Here is a 19,251-nt window from a genome sequence, read left to right on the forward strand (position 1 = left end):
TACAAGCACATCATTCAATGAACCAATTGGAGCAGAAGAAGAACAAGAGACATTAGCAGGGAAGTTGGTCATTGCCAAGTCCAGAAGAGAGCATTTACCATTAGTAGAAATGTGGGTCAGAAGTTTTGCATTTTGAGTCAGGCCCATGGAGTCACGGACATCCTTCGCTGAAGTGCCATGGCTGGTGAGATAGGTACCAACTCACACCTAGTAAATTGACATGGTGGCAATTGAAATCACCACAAAGGAGGAAGAGAGAGAGAGAGAGTTGGGATGGGTGGAGGAAAAGGGGGAAGGGAGGAGAGAGAGAAAGGAGAGAAAGATAGATTAATTATAGAGAGATATATGGATGGAGCTATAGATAAAGAGTTGTCATTGTTAGGAGGATGGTACTCGACAACACACAGACAAACAAGAGGTGGGAACTGAGGGTTAGCACAGCCAAATGTGCTTCCTGGGGATTTGGAGGTGTAATAGGAGTACACATGGAGTGAGAAATGGAGTTCTTGATGAAATGTACATCTGTCAGGTTGGAGCGGAAGTCGTGGATGTTCGAGGTCCACACAGTTTGGGACAGGGAAGGAGGCATTGCTGGCAGGGTGCAGACATGTGGAGAGGGGGTGGAGCTCAGGGGAATCTGAGAGCAGGGTTCGGTGGGGTGATTGGACATAGTTGTTTGATTGTGAAATTTTAATGCTGATGATACTTGTGCTGTTTTGCTCCCTTTCCTTGGCAGACAATGCACGCCTTGTGTACAGTCCAACAAGCCCAAACTTTTGCTGTCTCCATGATGTGCTGCACATGTGCAATGAGCCAAACAGTCAGCTCTGCTCCTCCACGACCTCCATGCTGCTCACACTTGATAGGTCTGAATGTGGATACTCTTGTTCTTGCTTCTACCATCGCAAGTGCAACAATAATGTGATGCACAGACTTGTCACATTTAATTGCCTCCAGATTTAGCAAGTTATCGTTTGTTCAGCAACACAATTATTTATCAGTTTTCAAATGAACATTATATTAATGCTTTAACTGCTTTATGGAGGCAATTTTAATTTTGAAGTGCTCGATTATAAAATGAAAGGCCTTTGTGAGGGAGGGGCAAAGCATCATTGTATAAGAGATAAGGTTTATAGTTTTGGTGTTCATAAATGGATTCATGTCAGTGAGAAGAGTGGACATTGAAAGTGTGATTTATCCGACTGACACAGGTGGCTGGCTGAACAGCACGCTGTTCCCCTGGCCATCGTCGCCCTATTCCGCCCTTCAGCTCTAGAGAGGGTGAAGATGTGCGTGTCGAGCCCGGCTTATCCAAGCCTTGTGGAAGACGACGGCGCCTTTCAGGAAGCAATGCAGGAAGCACGGCGATGCATGCAGGAGCTGGAGAAGCCTGAAATTTGCTTGGTGAACCCTTTGTTTGGGTCAGACCTGCAGTACACCAGCCAGGTTGTTTTCCAGCTTGAGGGCTCAATTCACTTGTTGCTTTACCCCTGCTGGTAGATGTACACATTGAATCATGTAATCTTAAATTATATATCATGGCGATTTATTGGTGGTGTGTTTGAGCAGGTTGATAAAGTGGTGATGAATCCTTATTTTGGGATGGGTGCACCTGATTATGGAAGAATTCTCTTGACCAGAAGCTGCGGGTATAACTTGGGCCAGGGCAGCAATGGCGGCGAAGGAAAGTAAGTGATGGGAAGAAGAAATTGAATAATGTCCTTTGCTGCTCATATCTTCTTCTCCAAACACTCTTTTGTTGCTTATGACTGTTCTATTCTTTCTCTTCTTAAACCTAAAAAAATTTAGGAAGTTTTTTTTTTTCCACCTTTCTGAATGGATGGATGATCCTCCTCATGCTGTCATGTACATTAGGCTGCTGAGGCAGCTTCATCGGCTAGGAGACGCAATCTTGCACTGGTCTGTACTCCGACAAAGGATATTGGACTGGCTCACTCCCAGAAAGCTGGTACTCATTTTGCTGACCTCTGAAGGGTGACGAGCTTAGTCAACCCGCCTGGTGTTATTTTGGCACAGACTTTGGCTTCAACTCAGGACCTTATAACCCTAATGTCTCAGTCAAGCGTCTTAACCATTAAGCCACGACAAAGCTTACCCTTCTGAACGGGACTTGTATTTGTATTATTCGTCTCAGGCTCATGGAAGAACCTGAACATGCATCACACGCAGGACAGACATTAGGAGAGCAGATTTTTAAATACGTTACAAGAACATTAGGAGACAATGGACGAATGTATATGAGATATGAACATGCATAATGAGTCTGGGGTTCAGATTGGAACACAAACATGCCAACACAGAGCGGTGTCTTGATTTGTTTCAAAATTTATTTGATAGTTTGGGTAATTATATCTACCGGGTGTAGTGGCGTGCGCCTGTAATCCGGCGACTCGAAGGCTTGGGTTGGAGGATCGCTTGAGGACGGGAGCTCTGCGCTGGGCCGCGCTATGAGAGGGTGTAGGGCAGCCCGGAATCATGGCGAAACCCAATCCTTATCCCTGTGTCGTAAGAGGTGACCAGGGTTGCGTCAGGAAGGGCATCCGGCGTAAAATCTATGCTAAATCAGTATGCGGATCATAACGGATGATCCGCTGTGGCGACCCCTAACGGGAGTAGCCGAAAGAAGAAGAGAGAGAGAGAGTTTGAGTAATTATATGATTTTAATTTCAAGGCAAGACAGTTTTTATTTATTTTTACTGTCATAGTTCCACCAGACGGCGGTCTCATTGGGTTAACCTGAGGCGGTCCCTTCAGGTGGGTGCCGAGAATGTCCTATCCCTAAGAGAAGACAATCACCTGTGTCTGTTATCATCTGAGCTCAAGCGTTTGGACATCGGTATTGCAGCAATCTCTGAGGTTCGGAGACCGGATAGTGGTGAGATTATGGCGTGTGGTTGCACCTAACATTGGACTGGTTGCTCTGATGGTTACCATGCCCAAGGAGTTGCTGTAGCTGTGTCCAATAAGCTGACTGCAATGGTAATTGAGGTAACACCGGTCAACGAGCATATTATGAGACTAAGGATTCGTCACTCCTTGGGTGTCATTTCCCTGGTCTCTGTTAGTGCTGTGGCATGGCTGGTAAAAAAAAAAGAAAAGAAAAGATAACCCCTCCCCATGGTAAAACAAAGCACAAGCATTTTTTGGGGTTTATTGGAATGTCTGGAGTCAGAAATGGATGGTTGTGAAAAAAAATATTGGTATGGGGATAACATTTATTTTTGACATTATTTGTGTTTTTGGAGGTCCGCAATTTTGGGCACGTCGCAAAATCACAAAAACATCTGTTAAATGTTTAATTTTCAATAAATTAGCACAAATGAAATGTCATATTGTTCAGAATTAAGTGTGTCGTCATAGGATCATTGTAGTAAGTAATTATTACATCACAAAATGCACAAACCTGAAAACATGATGAAATTTTACTTTTACTTGCACACAAGAAGTTCCAAAGAAAAAACACATGGCATTTCCATGCACAATGATTAATTTGAATCAAGCTAGCTCAGAAAACATTCCAATTCATTATAATTGATGATGAATGTATCCACAAAGGCACTCAAATGAGGTTTGGGGGGCTTACCGCATGGATGCTATCATCTATCACCAGTGCATCCGCAGCAGAGAGTGACTTTTCCTTAGCTCGTGTTACACGACACCTTGAAGGATCTATCGGGCAGCACTTGCATAATACTGCGGCCATGGCATGGGTTGTTGATTTTCCACCAAGTGTTTGTTCATTTTGGTCAAAATTGTCAATGGCAGCATCCACCATAGCATGGTCATCTCCCCTTTCAATACATCACGGAACAAACCCATCTGCTTCCTTCTGGTCAAGCGCAACTGATGTTACAAACCTCCGTACTTCGTCATAGGACACAGAATAACCCAATGCATGGAGATCATCAACCAATTTCTTGATTCCAAAGGTGTGATGCACATAAATTCCCACACTGAGGCTTGTTGGTGTCTGTACCTGTCATCTCTGAGCGATGATATTCTCTCACATAGCTATGATTTTCAGGTCTCAAGGTTGAGAGTCACTGTCAGACTGGCTGGATATGGATTCAAATACATTTCTGCTCACACACCATGGCAGGAAATCATACAGAGAATTTTGCACATATTTGCCACACTCACCAAGCTCCATGTCAAGACTAGAAATGTAACTGGCACTTTCAGTTTCATTGTTCATATGGCTTCTCAGGATCGCTGCTGCCATGTGCAAGATCTGATATTCATCCAGCTGATCCCTTGCTGACCCCAAATCTGAAAACTCAATGTCTTCTCAGTTTCCATATTGGATGCCTGCCTGAATGCATCACCAGTTGTCATGTTGCCTGAGGAGATCAAGTCTGATTGTCCACGTCGTTCAACAAAGACAATTCTGTCCCCATAATAGTTTTTGAGTTTTGTCTTTAACTTTCAGGAGTAATTTTGTGCATCAGTCACTCATATGTCCTCTAGATCTTTGACATACTTTGATTTCAGGCAAGAGGGATTTGTCACCACCATTTCCTTGGATAGGACTGATTTCTCCAGTTCAGCCTAAAGAATGTGGAATGTTTCCTCATAACAAGTACTTGTCTCATCCTCGTCTACACTGACAGCCTTGGAACATGCTGCTTTGATGTTGCTATCGCTGATATAATGTCCATAGAAGAAATATCACTGATATAATATGATATTTCGCATCAAAGGCAAAGAGATCCGAGTGTGTGAGCATTCGGGTATGAACCACGTCGTCATGTCCTTTGGCAGCTGCCTCCAAGACCTACTCTCTGGTCGATTTTCCAGTTCCAGTTGTAATTGAAGTCAGTCTCTCCTTTTTCTTGTCCTCTCTGCCACACACAAAACAGTGAATATGGACATTGAAATCGGATGGATCTGTCCTACTGCTTTGCCGCACTGAGGTAATCCCTGCAGATGCACCTTCATATGTTTTGGTTGGACACTTATCTAACCAAGATATTCTAGTTTTGTATTTTTAATTGATTTTCTGAAATTTGTAGAATTTGTTTTTTGCTTGGAAGTTCTGGGTTACGATGTGTAAATAAAGGTGGGAAAAGTCTGATTTAATGCAATGTAATTCCAGGCGATAAGGCAACAAACGGTGAAAATTTTGAAATGGGGTGTAGACTTTCGATATGCACTCTATGAACATGAGAAATATCGGTGGATGGGAGGTGTCGGGTTTGTACCATTTTCTGTTAGTATAAGCTCACGTCGGCCATGGACATGTCTCTCTCTCTCTCTGTCTCTCCGTCTCAGTCTCCTCTCTCTCTCTCTCTCTCTCTCTCTCTCTCTCTCTCTCTCTCTCTCTCTCTCTCTCTGTCTCTCTCTGTCTCTCCCCTCTCTCTGTCTCTCCCCTCTCTCCGTCTCTCCCCTCTCTCCGTCTCTCCCCTCTCTCCGTCTCTCCCCTCTCTCCGTCTCTCCCCTCTCTCCGTCTCTCCCCTCTCTCCGTCTCTCCCCTCTCTCCGTCTCTCCCCTCTCTCCGTCTCTCCCCTCTCTCCGTCTCTCCCCTCTCTCCGTCTCTCCCCCTCTCTCCGTCTCTCCCCTCTCTCCGTCTCTCCCCCTCTCTCCGTCTCTCCCCCTCTCTCCGTCTCTCCCCCCTCTCTCCGTCTCTCCCCCTCTCTCCGTCTCTCCCCCTCTCTCCGTCTCTCCCCCTCTCTCCGTCTCTCCCCCTCTCTCCGTCTCTCCCCCTCTCTCCGTCTCTCCCCCTCTCTCCGTCTCTCCCCCTCTCTCCGTCTCTCCCCCTCTCTCCGTCTCTCCCCCTCTCTCCGTCTCTCCCCCTCTCTCCGTCTCTCCCCCTCTCTCCGTCTCTCCCCCCTCTCTCCGTCTCTCCCCCTCTCTCCGTCTCTCCCCCTCTCTCCGTCTCTCCCCCTCTCTCCGTCTCTCCCCCTCTCTCCGTCTCTCCCCCCTCTCTCCGTCTCTCCCCCTCTCTCCGTCTCTCCCCCTCTCTCCGTCTCTCCCCCCTCTCTCCGTCTCTCCCCCTCTCTCCGTCTCTCCCCCTCTCTCCGTCTCTCCCCCTCTCTCCGTCTCTCCCCCTCTCTCCGTCTCTCCCCCTCTCTCCGTCTCTCCCCCTCTCTCCGTCTCTCCCCCTCTCTCCGTCTCTCCCCCTCTCTCCGTCTCTCCCCCTCTCTCCGTCTCTCTCCCCTCTCTCCGTCTCTCCCCCCTCTCTCCGTCTCTCCCCCTCTCTCCGTCTCTCCCCCTCTCTCCGTCTCTCCCCCTCTCCCGTCTCTCCCCCTCTCTCTCCTCTCTCCCTCTCTCTCTCTCTCTCTCTCTCTCTCTCTCTCTCCCCTCCCTCCTCTCTCTCTCCCCTCCCTCCTCTCTCTCTCTCCCTCCCTCCTCTCTCTCTCTCCTCCCTCCTCTCTCTCTCTCTCCTCCCTCCTCTCTCTCTCTCTCCTCCCTCCTCTCTCTCTCTCCTCCCTCCTCTCTCTCTCCTCCCTCCTCTCTCTCTCTCCTCCCTCCTCTCTCTCTCTCCTCCCTCCTCTCTCTCTCCTCCCTCCTCCCTCCTCTCTCTCTCCTCCATAAACAGTCCATTCAATGGTAGCGATCCGTCAGGGTTTTGTGTTACATATGTCCTTCCCCTCGAGCCTTGCACCGACCCACATGGTCGGGAGTTTGCAGTACGAGTAGGTGCCCTTTCGACGAGCTGAGTAAGTTCTCAAAGTATTTCATTGTGAAGAGGCGTGGGTACTTTTCCAAGTATTTTTCTTTTCTGCTTTCAGAGCCATTCCAAGTCACAATCCTTATCCCAGATACACAATATATTTTATTTTGCTCCAAACTCCTCACCTTCCTGAGGTTTCTGCGCATGCGCACTGAGCCTTTAGGGGCAGATTATGTCATTTCAAAAGTTGCGTATTCCTGGATGACTTGTAGGAGTGAAAGGTTTGTGGAAACCACATTCTTGCTCACTTTGCACATTATTAATCATACATTTATGAAGGATATGGTAACTATACATGGTTACCTCTCCACTGCCATTGATTATTGCCAATGGAAAACAAAAAGGCCTAATTGCACAGATGCAAGGAAGTTGAGGTTGCTTCAAGGGTGATTGAAGGCATTACAGTGTTCACACCATGGTAGGCGTTGGTGTGTTTTGTGTTTTCAACCCTTTGCCCTGCCATGGTCTCCAACACGTTCACCACAAGTGCTGTGCAGATGCAAAAGCCATGTTAATGACCATTTCTGTGGTTCACAATTTGATGTTGATTATCGGTAGAACTTAATTGTTGGTAATTAAAGGCCGTGGTTGTATATCTCTACAAGAGGTAATGGAAATGTTGATAATACTGCAAATCTAGAGTAGAAATACAAAACCCCACAGCACTTTACACCACCAGACATGGCTGTCTGCTTTCCTTCTTTAACTGTCATCGTAAACTCACAGTTGTGAAGACAAAAACACTTGGTGGTATGGCCTCTTTTATTTGGATCAAAATGTGTGGATGTGAAGGGAACGTAGCTGGCTGGAAGAGTTTCCACTACACCATGGGGCATGCAAGGGTGATGTCCAACTTGTGCAGCAGCTCCTGGAAGAAGGACATCTTGCAGAACAGAATGACAGAGACCTTTGGACTCCCCTACATTATGCCTGCTGGTACGCTGCCTTTGCCGGGCACTCCACTGGTTGGGTATGGGGAGAAGGGGAATGGGTACTTCCATGGACTTTACATACAACAGTCTATTCCATACAAATGTTCGGTGTCTGCTGGTGGTAGGTACGGCCACCTGGAGGCTGCACACGCGCTGCTCGAGCAAGGGCATTGTGACCCGAATGTGCCCACTGGGCAGCACCGTGTTCCATTGCATTTCGCCGCCAGTTGCGGTCACGTCGATGTAGTGCGACTCCTACTGGCCCATCCTGACATTGACAGAGTGAGTTTTATTTTTGGAAACACAAGTGGTTATGCAGAGTCGGTAAAACCGGACTTCTTTTTTTCACCGGCTTAACAAAATCAGCAGACAATTATAAATGGTTAATATTCTATGTCCACAGGCTATTGGTGCAATTTCATTGAGAAGGCTGAAACCAAAAAGTAATAGTACATCATACACAAGAGAAGTTGTGTATGTTTTGATGTTGCACATTCCTTCACAGTTGGACTTTGTGTTGCATTATTTAATTTTTCTCCTACAAGAGAGCATTTGCCATCTTTCTTCATTTCTGGTGTCACTGCTTTTGAAAAGAATCCAAGTACAAACATTCCTTCCTGTTTTTGTTCTTCTCGATAATTATTCTGTTGTTATTAGATTGTCAATAAATATTGTCGTGTCCAGGGGGTTAAGTTAATTACCCCGGCCAAATTGTCGTGGACGGCGAGGTTAACACCAACCTGGACGGATAGCCGAACGGTTCTACCGTGGGAGCGAACACTTGATCCTTGGAGATTATAGTACGCACGGGACGGAGGGTGGTAAAGGCATTTACCAGATGGAAGCACACGGGTTTTACTTGAACCCACAATGAATAGACAGACGCAAGCAATCTTAATATATATTTGTTTAATGAACATAAATCAAATGTTTATCATGGAAATAAATAAAAGCATGATAATAAAAATGTGAGGTAAACTAAAGCTAATTTTGAGACGTCTCCACACAGACTCAGACACAGACAAGGGGAAAGATAAAACAAAAGAAAATCCTTTTCTATATTCTGGCACTTAGCTTTGCCCAGAGATGACGTTTTTGGAGCTTGGGGATCGAACTGCGTCGTCCTGCACAGGAAACCGCACCCAAAATAGTGCCAAGCCGCTCTCTGCGTGGGAAATGTGCGTGAGGTAATTCGTGTGGCGGTATTCAACACCAGGGCTCACCAACTGCTGTGCAGCTGCTTCTCACGAACAAACCTGCCGACCGCGTTCCTCTCTTACACCAGGTTCTCTCACACCAATGGCCCACCTTCCTTCTCGAACACACAATGGAATAACGCCGAGTTATGGCTGAGAGGCATGCTCCTTTTCTTTTCTTTCTCTTTTTATTTCTATCTCAATATTTATCTCTATCTCTATCTCTCGCTCTTTCTCTCTCTTTCTCTCTCTCTCTTTCTCTCCATAAAAAAATTGAAACACGATAAAATATTCCTGGAAATCGTCATGATGTTCACAATGACTGGATTTGGTTTAAATCAAAAAATATGTTTTTAACTCTGTGGGTGATTCTGTGAAGCTCATTCGAATAACACACATGATATTATTGATGCAGTATTTATTCATTTACTTGATTTCTCTGGGCTCTAAATCCCTAACCATTGCAACCATTTTTTATTGCATTTCAAAATACAATACGAACAAGAAAAAGAGTAATCAGAGATTGCAAACCCTCACCAGGACTTCTTTTGAGTGGTGTATTGTTATAGGTTTTCAAGTAAATCCAATATGGCTTCCAAACCATGTGACCTATGACATCATATGTGTGACTTTTGTTCCTCATGGGTAGGCGGTCATATGTGTAAAGTTTCGCCTCGATCTTTTCAGCCATTTCCGAGAAGATTTTGAAGGTTTTTTTTTTAACAATATGGCTGCCAAATTATGTGACAAATGATGTAATGAAATTTTTTTCTGTGGACCATTTTATCCCAAGATGACTCAAAAATTTTCATACTGATCGGATGTGGCGTTCTACATATGCAATTATGATGTCATGACGAGTGCACCTATGATGTCATAAAAAAACAAACTCATTCCCCATGAGGAGTACTTGCTATGTACCAAGTTTCAAGTTTTTTCCTTGGTGCGGTTACCCTAACATGAGTAGTCGCACCAATGGTGAAAATTTCGTTTCAATCCGACAAGTGGTTGCGGAGAAAAACATGAAAGTTCTGTGTGGACAGACAGACAGACAAATGGACCCAAATGCAATAACCTCTCTGAATCCTTCGGCGAGAGTAATAAAAGAGCTTGAAAAAGATTTTGGAAGTTATTAGTTTGTAACAAAATGAGGATTTTCTTGAGAGATCGTTGATTAAGATAAGGAATAGGATTGGGTCTCGAACATCCTGATGGCACATTCCAGCCTTAACAGGGAGAGGAGTTGAAAGGAATCCGTTAAACACCACACATTGGCTTTGAGAGTAAAGGGAGTCAGTGAGTCATGTGTTGGCCTTGGATGCCATAGGCAGAGAGTTTGGAGAGCAAGGTGGAATGCGAGACTGTATCAAAAGCTCAAGATATGTCCAGAGAGCCAACCCTGATCTCATGTCTGACATTGAGAGCTTCCATCCATCATTGGGTGAGTAGAAGCAGAATGTCCAAAGTGGAGTGACCTCATCTTAATCCAAATTATGATCTGAGATGGGGCCATTGGAGAAAAGGGCCAATTTTATATCAACTGTGATGAAGGATTCCAGATCTTGCTGATGATTGGAAGTAAACTGATAGGTCTGTTGGTAAGGGGATCGGTTTTTGCAAATTCTTCATGTAATGCAGTGATCTTAGCTGATTTTCAAGGAGATGGAAGATCACCTAGGGCAATGATAAGGTGAAAAGGGCAGAAAGAGGATCTGCAAGAGCAGCAGAGCATGTTTTTAGGACACGTGAGCTGATGCCTTCAGGTCCAGTTGCAGAATCAGTGTTGTGGTTAAAAGAAACTTCTCACCTTCTCAGGTGCAAAAGACAGGGTCTCGGAACAGTTGGGTGTGACTGGGTATGGTTGATACAGAGATTGAGGCGTTGGGGGACAATATTCGGAAGCAAACACAGAATTGAGGCATTCAGCCTTCTCATGAGCAGAGTCGGCTGTGGTGCCATTTGAAGTGAGGGAAAGGATGGAGGGGGAGCATCTATCAGAGACAGACTTAGCAAGGCACAACAATGTTTTGGAGGTGGGAGACAAGTTTGAAAGTTCATTCTTGAGTTTGGACAGGTGTTGTTTCCTGGCTCTCCTGAAAGTGGACACACACTTGTTGCAGACTTTTTGGAATGCACTGAGATTGCCTTCGGTCACATTTGCCTTCCAGGAAGAGAAAGCAAGTTGTTTCAAGGCAACTGCCTCACCACAGGAATCCGTATACCATGTCTAGGAAGAAGGGTAGTATAATTGAAGACGAGATGGGATTATTTATATATATATATATATATATATATATACATATATATATATATATATATATATATATATATATATATATATATATATATACATATATATATATATATATATATATATATATATATATACATATATATATATATACATATATATATATATATATACATATATATATATATATATATATATATACATATATATATATATATATATATATATATATATATATATATATATATATATACATATACATACAGAGACAGACAGATATTGATTGATTTCTGTTGGAGAATTCCCAGACTGAGTTCCTATCAGGGATGGTAGATATCAGAGACTAGTTCTGAAGTGAGATGGCTACTTGCAGTCCCTTCCACTCTGCCTGAGTGAACTGCTAGACTTGCCAGCACTGAGGCTACTCTCTAAGAATAGCCAGAGAGATGTTGCTTTTGTTTGATTTTATTTTTTTCCATCAGAATCTGGTCTCGAGGCCATTAATGTCTGTATTTACTTATCTCCACAGTTTGCTAAGGATGATCAAGACTGCTCACCGCTACAGTTCTGTATGGAGAATAAGCAGGGACAGTGGGAGGACGTGGTTGCCGCTTTGCAGCAAGCTGTCGGAAAGCCGGTATCACAAAATCATCCTCACACTTATCACGCCACACATCAAGCAGGCAAAAATATGTTGCTCACAGTGGTAGAGCTTGGCCTTCAGCTGTGCCTCCCTCATGCAGTTTGAAAAGCTGCGTGTATACCGCGAGGACGGATCATACCGTGCAGTGGAACTTCCTCATGGCAGCAGCACAACGGTCCAGGATGTCTTGGCAGCTTTACACCTGCCTGTCAGCCAGTACCCCTATTTTGCACTCTGGATTTGCTCACCCAGTCTTAGTGAGTAGTGAAACTTTAAACCCCTCCTCCCCCCCACCCCTTCCTTGGAACCTAAATCCTTTAGTCTTATTGCATTAAACCAAAGGTATTTCCACAAAAAATCATGGTTGTGTTATTTGGCCAAAACCACCAATTTCACATCTGTTTAATATCCCTTGACTATATTTGTGTGTATACGTTGGTTTGCAAATGCAGTACATGAGCGTGGCCCCAAATACAGTTGGAAATGTCTTTCTCCACAGGCTGCCCCCATTACATATCAAAACTTATGTCTACATGAAAAAAAATTTGACACATTGGAAAATATTTAGAGGTCCCTACCATTTGCACTTTTTTTTTTTGCATTCGAAAAAAACAAATTTTCAAAGCTTTCCTTCAAAATCCAATGAGTTGACAGTGATATCATCAACAAATGAATTAGAACTCTCCAGTATCATAGTGGGTAATACGACAGCACTGAATCCTCGTTTATCCGATTAAAATAAAAACACCGTCGCATCCATCATTTCTTGATCCTCAGTGCCACCTTAGTCTAGCCCTTGAACAGGAAGGTCTTCGGTGAGTAGATGGCCTTGGTTATCCACTGCACGCTGTGCATTGTGTGGGGTGTGCAGAAGCATGGCTGTCCATCAGAGGATCCCCCAAGGAAAATGTGGCAGAGCTGAAGCAGCTCTCCATAATCCTCTCGTGGGGTCTGGCTCTTGATCGGTCCATGTATAATTATGCCATCTCCTTTCGCAGGTTATCCGGCATGCCAATTTCAGAGCTTGTCTCCAGCAAGCCATAAGTTAGCCTTGTTGATGTCGGGCCAGCTCTTCTGGAAGCTATTGAAGAGCCCATCTCAGACCCATTGGTTGCTCCCAGGGCGATGGAAAACATATCAGACAGCATCACTTCGAACATGTGATGGCAGCACGCAATTCAGACAAGCTCAAGTAGAGTGCAGGTGCCCATCCTCAGCCTGGTTTTGAAGCTGTCATGTCGAAGACCAGTTCCTGGACCATAGGTTTAAGCTTCCAGTCCACCAGCATGCAGAACCCAGTACCACTCCTCTACAACATGGATACAATAGCTTATGATGAGAACCTGGAACACACAAAACCATGATCAAAGCCAGAGACTGTGACATTGGTGGCTTTGTTCCTGGCAGAAGCGATATTCCAGTTTTAAATGGAAAAAAAACAATATGAACCAAAAAAAGGTAGTGACCTCTAAATATTTTAGGATCTGTCCAAATTTTGCACGCAGGGTCCTGTTAGGTAGAACGGGGGCAGCTTTGTGCTTAATAATAACACGTACTCATATTCCAATTGCACATAATTTACACATATACCCGTATTGCAATTGCACAGAATTTACACACATACTCGTATTCTAATTGCACATATTTTACACACATACATTCTAATTGTACATACTTTACACACATACTCACATTCTAATTATACATATTTTACACACATACTCACATTCTAATTGTACATACTTTATACACGTACTCACATTCTAATTGTACATACATTATACACGCACGCACATTCTAATTGTACATACTTTATACACGTACTCACATTCAAATTGTACATACTTATTACACTTACTCACATTCAAATTGTACATACTTTTTTCATGTACTCACATTCAAATTGTGCATAGTTTATGCACATACTCACATTCTAATTGTACATACTTTATACACATACTCACATTCTAATTGAACATACTTTACACACATACTCACATTCTAATTGTACATACTTAACACACGTACTCGCATTCTAATTGTACATACTTTATACACGTACTCACATTCTAATTACAGCGCGTGGGCTGTACACAATTTCACCGAGTTTGAAATGTCCCCGGTGTCTACCATGTCTCCGGCGTCTCCGGTGTAACCCGCCCTCCCCCCCCCCACGTGCCTCAAGTCAGCCAATGACGGCCGTCCAGTAGATGCAGTGCGTAACCAAGAAGGAAATGGCGGCAATTGATGGAAATACCCGAGTATTTCAATGGAAATTTGTGAAACTAATGTGTTGTATATGTGAAAACCATTGAATTTATTGCTTGACAGAAAAAAACCAAGAAACGCGCCCCTCTCATGTACGAACAAACAAAAGACGTCATTTCCACCCACCATCGCATTTTGCACTGAAAGACGTCATTTCCGCCCACCATCGCATTTCGTGCCAAACGCCGAACGCTGAAAGCTAAGTTCTTCTTCTGCCATCATTATTTTGCGGCCCCCTGCCAAGCTGTATCGAACGATTTCATTCCTTCTGTTATATATATATATATATAAAGGCGCTTATCACAATAATAACAAGATTTTTACATTTCAAATATTAAGTACGCTTTTTAATTGTTTTTCAACTGAAAAAGCATAAAGTGCATGTTTTAACATTAGTGTACTCATTTGCTTCACCACACGTACTGTATTGAAGGATTTCACTTGTTGTACATATTTTACACACATACTCACATTCTAATTGTACATACTTTACACACGTACTCATATTCTAATTGTACATATTTTATACACATACTCACATTCTAATTGTACATACTTTATACACGTACTCGCATCCTAATTGTACATACTGTTTCGAATTTCGGCCCGCCCGGCGTGCAATCGGCCACGGAACTCGAATCTCGACCGCGTCGCCCACCGGAACGGATAATTCAGTCGTGACCCTCCTTGGAACTACCACCAGGAGCTAGTCACAGGTGGGTCTTTCGACCGCACCACAATCGTGCCAATCGGCTACCTGCGCAGGATAGAGTTGTTCGCCAAACTCGGCCTACCTAAGTACCTGCGCGGGTAGTTAACCGGGCGATCGTACCTCGCTGCTGGCCGGCCGAGGACACGAACCGCTTAAGCGGTCCGTTCCGTGCTTCAATGATAACCGAGCGGTGTTATCGCCGGCCCCGGCGGACGTGATTATTTACCGGGTGCTTCCACCCCTCCTACCAATTCCTTCCGTGATGCAAGATGGAACTTTCAAACAAGGGAAAGGACGCAACGAAACGGGGAACAGTTCAACAAGTACATTTATTGCATACTCAGACAAGCACGTATTTTACAGCCATACAGTAATTCAGGCACGTATACAGTGAAAGCAAGCAAAGGCAGAGTTACAACCGAATACGAGCAATGAGAATGTACATGCACCGTCACTTACACAGGTCTACCTTACAAGACGGTGCCAACACATGCACTCACACAAAAGCAAAGGAAAAAGCCACCCTCAAAGGCAAGGGTGGAAGACAGGTTCGTGGACCAAATGTGCGTGGAACCTGGATGAGCGGCCAGGTCTACGAGACCGAAGGGTCTTACCCGCGCCCTCGTGGCGCGATGGCGAGTAAGCCGCGATGACAGCGTAGCTGAGCCGGGCTTTGTGCCCCTGTCGTGGCCGGTGAGCTCTCTCCGGCGTTCGGCCCCCGTCTGCCTTTCCCGTCTGCTTCGAGCTCCGTCTCCCGACTCTGCCCCACCAACATTGCCACACCGACACTGCCGCCGTCTGCCTCTTCGAGCTCCGTCCGGTTCTCCGACCCTCCAGACTGCCACTCCACCGACTCCAGACTGCCACTCTCCAGACCCGACTTGACTGCCGCTTGACTGCCACACTGCACTCGACTTGACTGCCTGCCGACACTGCACTCGACTTGACTGCCTGCCGACACTGCACTCGACTTGACTGCCTGCCGACACTGCACTCGACTTGACTGCCTGCCGACACTGCACTCGACTTGACTGCCGACGCTCCAGACCCGACTTGACTGCCACTTGACTGCCGCGACCGCACTCGACTTGACTGCCACCAGACCCGACCAGACTTCCACCATCCAGACTTGACTGCCCCGAGCTGCGTTGTGCTCACACTTATATAGGCTGGGGGAGGAGCGCCTATGCAAATTTGTGGATCACAGCGGGTTCGGAGGCAGGGCTACACCACCTGATGCTCAGCCATTGGATGGATGAAAAGTGGGCGTGAATCATTCTTGATCCGTTTTTCGAGGCGAAAGGAACCCATTCACAACCCATGGCACGACGTTTGGTAAAAAGACGAAGGTGGTGGGAGTTTGCTGTGGTGGTTTGGGAAGGGTGTTGGTGGTAGCAATTTGGTTGCTGGCGGGCGTCGTTTGAGAATGGCGGTGAAGCGATGTTTGCGGGGTGGAGTTGTGGAGGTAAAGAGGTGAAGGTGGTAGTGTTTGAGTTGTAGTTGTTTGGGAATGATGTTGGTGGTGGTGATTTGGTTGTTGGGGGTGATTGGTCCAAAATAATGTTAGAGAAAAGAAAAACGGCTATCTCAAAGGATCGCAGCCCTGTGAACATGGAAATTCCCTCCAAACAACGGTGGGGAAATCTAACTACACATATACTTATCGTCATAACTGATCTAACGTCCTTTATGGTGGTCTGCGAATTTCCACAGCCGTAACAATACTTTATGCACATACATTCTCATTGTACATACTTTATACACATACTCACATTCAAATTGAACATACTTTATACACGTACTCGCATTCAAATTGTACATACTTTATACACGTACTCACATTCTAATTGTACATAATTTATACAGGTACTCACATTCTAATTGAACATACGTTATACACGTACTCACATTCTAATTGCACATACTTTATACACGTACCCGCATTCTAATTGTACATACTTTACACACATACTCACATTCTAAATGTACATACTTTATACTTGTACTCACATTCTAATTGTACATACTTTATACACGTACTCACATTCAAATTGTGCATACTTTATGCACAAACTCGCATTTTAATTGTACATACTTTACACACATACTTACATTCTAATTGTACATACTTTATACACATACTCACATTCTAATTGTACATACTTTATACACATAGTCACATTCAAATTGTACATACTGTTTTCATGTACTCACATTCAAATTGTGCATACTTTATACACATACTCACATTCTAATAGTACATGCTTTATACACATACTCACATTCTAATTGTACATACTTTACACACATACTTACATTCTAATTGTACATACTTTATACACATACACACATTCTAATTGTACATACTTTACACACATACTTGCATTCTAATAGTACATGCTTTATACACATTACTCACATTCTAATTGTACATACTTTATACACAAACTCACATTTAATTGTACATACTTTAAACACTTACTCACATTCAAATTGTACATACTTTATACACTTATTCACATTCAAATTGTACATGCATTTTTAATGTACTCACATTCAAATTGTGCATACTTTATGCACATACTCACATTCTAATTGTACATGCTTTATACACATACTCACATTCTAATTGTACATACTTTTTCATGTACTCACATTCAAATTGTGCATACTTTATGCACAAACTCGCATTTTAATTGTACATACTTTACACACATACTCACATTCTAATTGTACATACTTTATACACGTAGTCACATTCAAATTGTACATACTTTTTCATGTACTCACATTCAAATTGTGCATACTTTATGCACAAACTCGCATTTTAATTGTACATACTTTACACACATACTTACATTCTAATTGTACATACTTTATACACATACTCACATTCTAATTGTACATACTTTATACACATACTCACATTCTAATTGTACATACTTTATACACGTAGTCACATTCAAATTGTACATACTTTTTTCATGTACTCACATTCTAATTGTACATACTTTATACACATTTTCATATTCCAGTTGTACATACTTTAACACGTACTCACATTCTAATTGTACATACTTAATACACATACTCACATTCTAATTGAACATACATGCAAAATTTTGTTGGACAGGTTGGTTGTGTGACGAGCCTGAATTGATTCGATTTTGGTGAAGATCCAGATCCGGATGCAAGAATTCTTTAATTTTCGACGTGATTCTTCACCATTGAGAGATGGGGGAAAAAATGATATTTACCATGATATTTCAAAACATCGTGGACTGATTTGGACAAAATTTGCTGGACATGTTGGGGGTGTGATAGGACGAATTGATTCAATTTTGGTGAAGTTCTGGATCTGGGCTATCAGTGGGACACAAAACAAACTGTTCAGCCTCGTGGAGGTATGCGTTCTCCCGAGTGCTGTTATAGTTGCTGTTTTTAAGGTGTAATAAGAAGTTATAAATGAGTAGTAATTATTATGTTATACTTTTGGCATTTCTTATTAACAAAAGTTGCATCTTGCATGTGCTGTGCTTGGAATTAGGTGATTTTTTTTGTTGTTGTTGTTAAATTGCAAGTTGGAATGGATTGAACATGCAAATCGAACACTAATATTTGTGTTGTATTTGGTCGAGCAAGGATAAATGGCACGAGTGTCGGTATTTAAGCATTCGCATTTTGGGCTTATAGAAACAAGTGCAGGTTATGCCTATTCAAGGCAGATGACTCTCACTGTGACCCAATCTTTGTGCCACCACCACAGGCCTGCAGCTCAAGCCGTCGCACAAGCCACTGCAGCAACTGCGGGAATGGGGAAAGGTGATGGAGGAGCTCATCGCTATCCCATCGCAAGACGAATCCCCAGAACTTTTGTTGCGCCGTAATGTCTGCTTGTGCTTGGATAAAGAGAAGCAGGTGTGGACCCTCATATTGCACTTGTTACTGCTCATTTAATGTGTTCAGCTCGGAATGGGTCAAATTCTGCCAGTTGTCCATCGTCAGCTTTTATTTAAGTTTGGTTGGTTTTCATGTAAACAAGCATTCAATAAAATAATAATGAATTAATTGCTTTAGTGAGGTAAATTCTTTAATTAATATTATTGCTTTAAAAAAGATAAACCACACACACACACACACACACACACACACGTATGTATTAAATAGTTATTCAGATAAATTAAATAAATAAAATTAATGAATAAATAAATTATTATTATTTGTATAATACATGTATATTAATAAAAGTGTGTGTCAGTGTGTCTCCTCCATAACTATAAAACCTAGCAACCTGAAACTGCATGCATGCTAAGAAAACTCCAAGGAAGTGCAAGAGTGAAAATTGGGTGTTTGGGTTCATTAAAACACCCCTTTTGAAGATAATTTAGGGGGTGCTCATCACAAAAAAAAACAACAAAATAAGCCTTACCAAGATGGCAGCACGCAATCTCAGTCGCCCTCTGTGCTTGCTGAAGTCTTCAGCCGCCATTTTGTTCGGCCTATTCAACCATGTCTCAATTCGGAAACACGATCTACCCTCACGGACTAATTAAAG

The 19,251-nt window shown here is 43.4% G+C and overlaps 1 protein-coding gene across 7 annotated transcripts in view; it reads left to right on the top strand.

Moving 5' to 3' along the window:
• Positions 1-19,251, top strand: part of KRIT1 (KRIT1 ankyrin repeat containing) — a 70,512-nt gene that overhangs the window by 20,183 nt on the left and 31,078 nt on the right. For all 7 annotated transcript variants that reach the window (XR_015061043.1, XM_085892564.1, XM_085892566.1 and 4 more), the window contains 8 exons: positions 737-866; positions 1,212-1,446; positions 1,570-1,688; positions 7,487-7,630; positions 7,752-7,908; positions 11,603-11,710; positions 11,817-11,973; positions 18,463-18,614. Coding sequence is in view for 6 of the 7 variants with exons in the window: in XM_085892564.1 (XP_085748690.1) it covers positions 737-866; positions 1,212-1,446; positions 1,570-1,688; positions 7,487-7,630; positions 7,752-7,908; positions 11,603-11,710; positions 11,817-11,973; positions 18,463-18,614 (1,202 nt within the window). In the remaining variant the exon portion in view is untranslated. The remainder of the gene's footprint in view (positions 1-736; positions 867-1,211; positions 1,447-1,569; positions 1,689-7,486; positions 7,631-7,751; positions 7,909-11,602; positions 11,711-11,816; positions 11,974-18,462; positions 18,615-19,251) is intronic.

This window comes from Eptatretus burgeri, chromosome 8 (genome assembly GCF_056783735.1).
Source record: "Eptatretus burgeri isolate ZD-2024b chromosome 8, Ebu_testis_v1, whole genome shotgun sequence".
NCBI classification, from domain to species: Eukaryota; Metazoa; Chordata; class Myxini; order Myxiniformes; family Myxinidae; genus Eptatretus; species Eptatretus burgeri.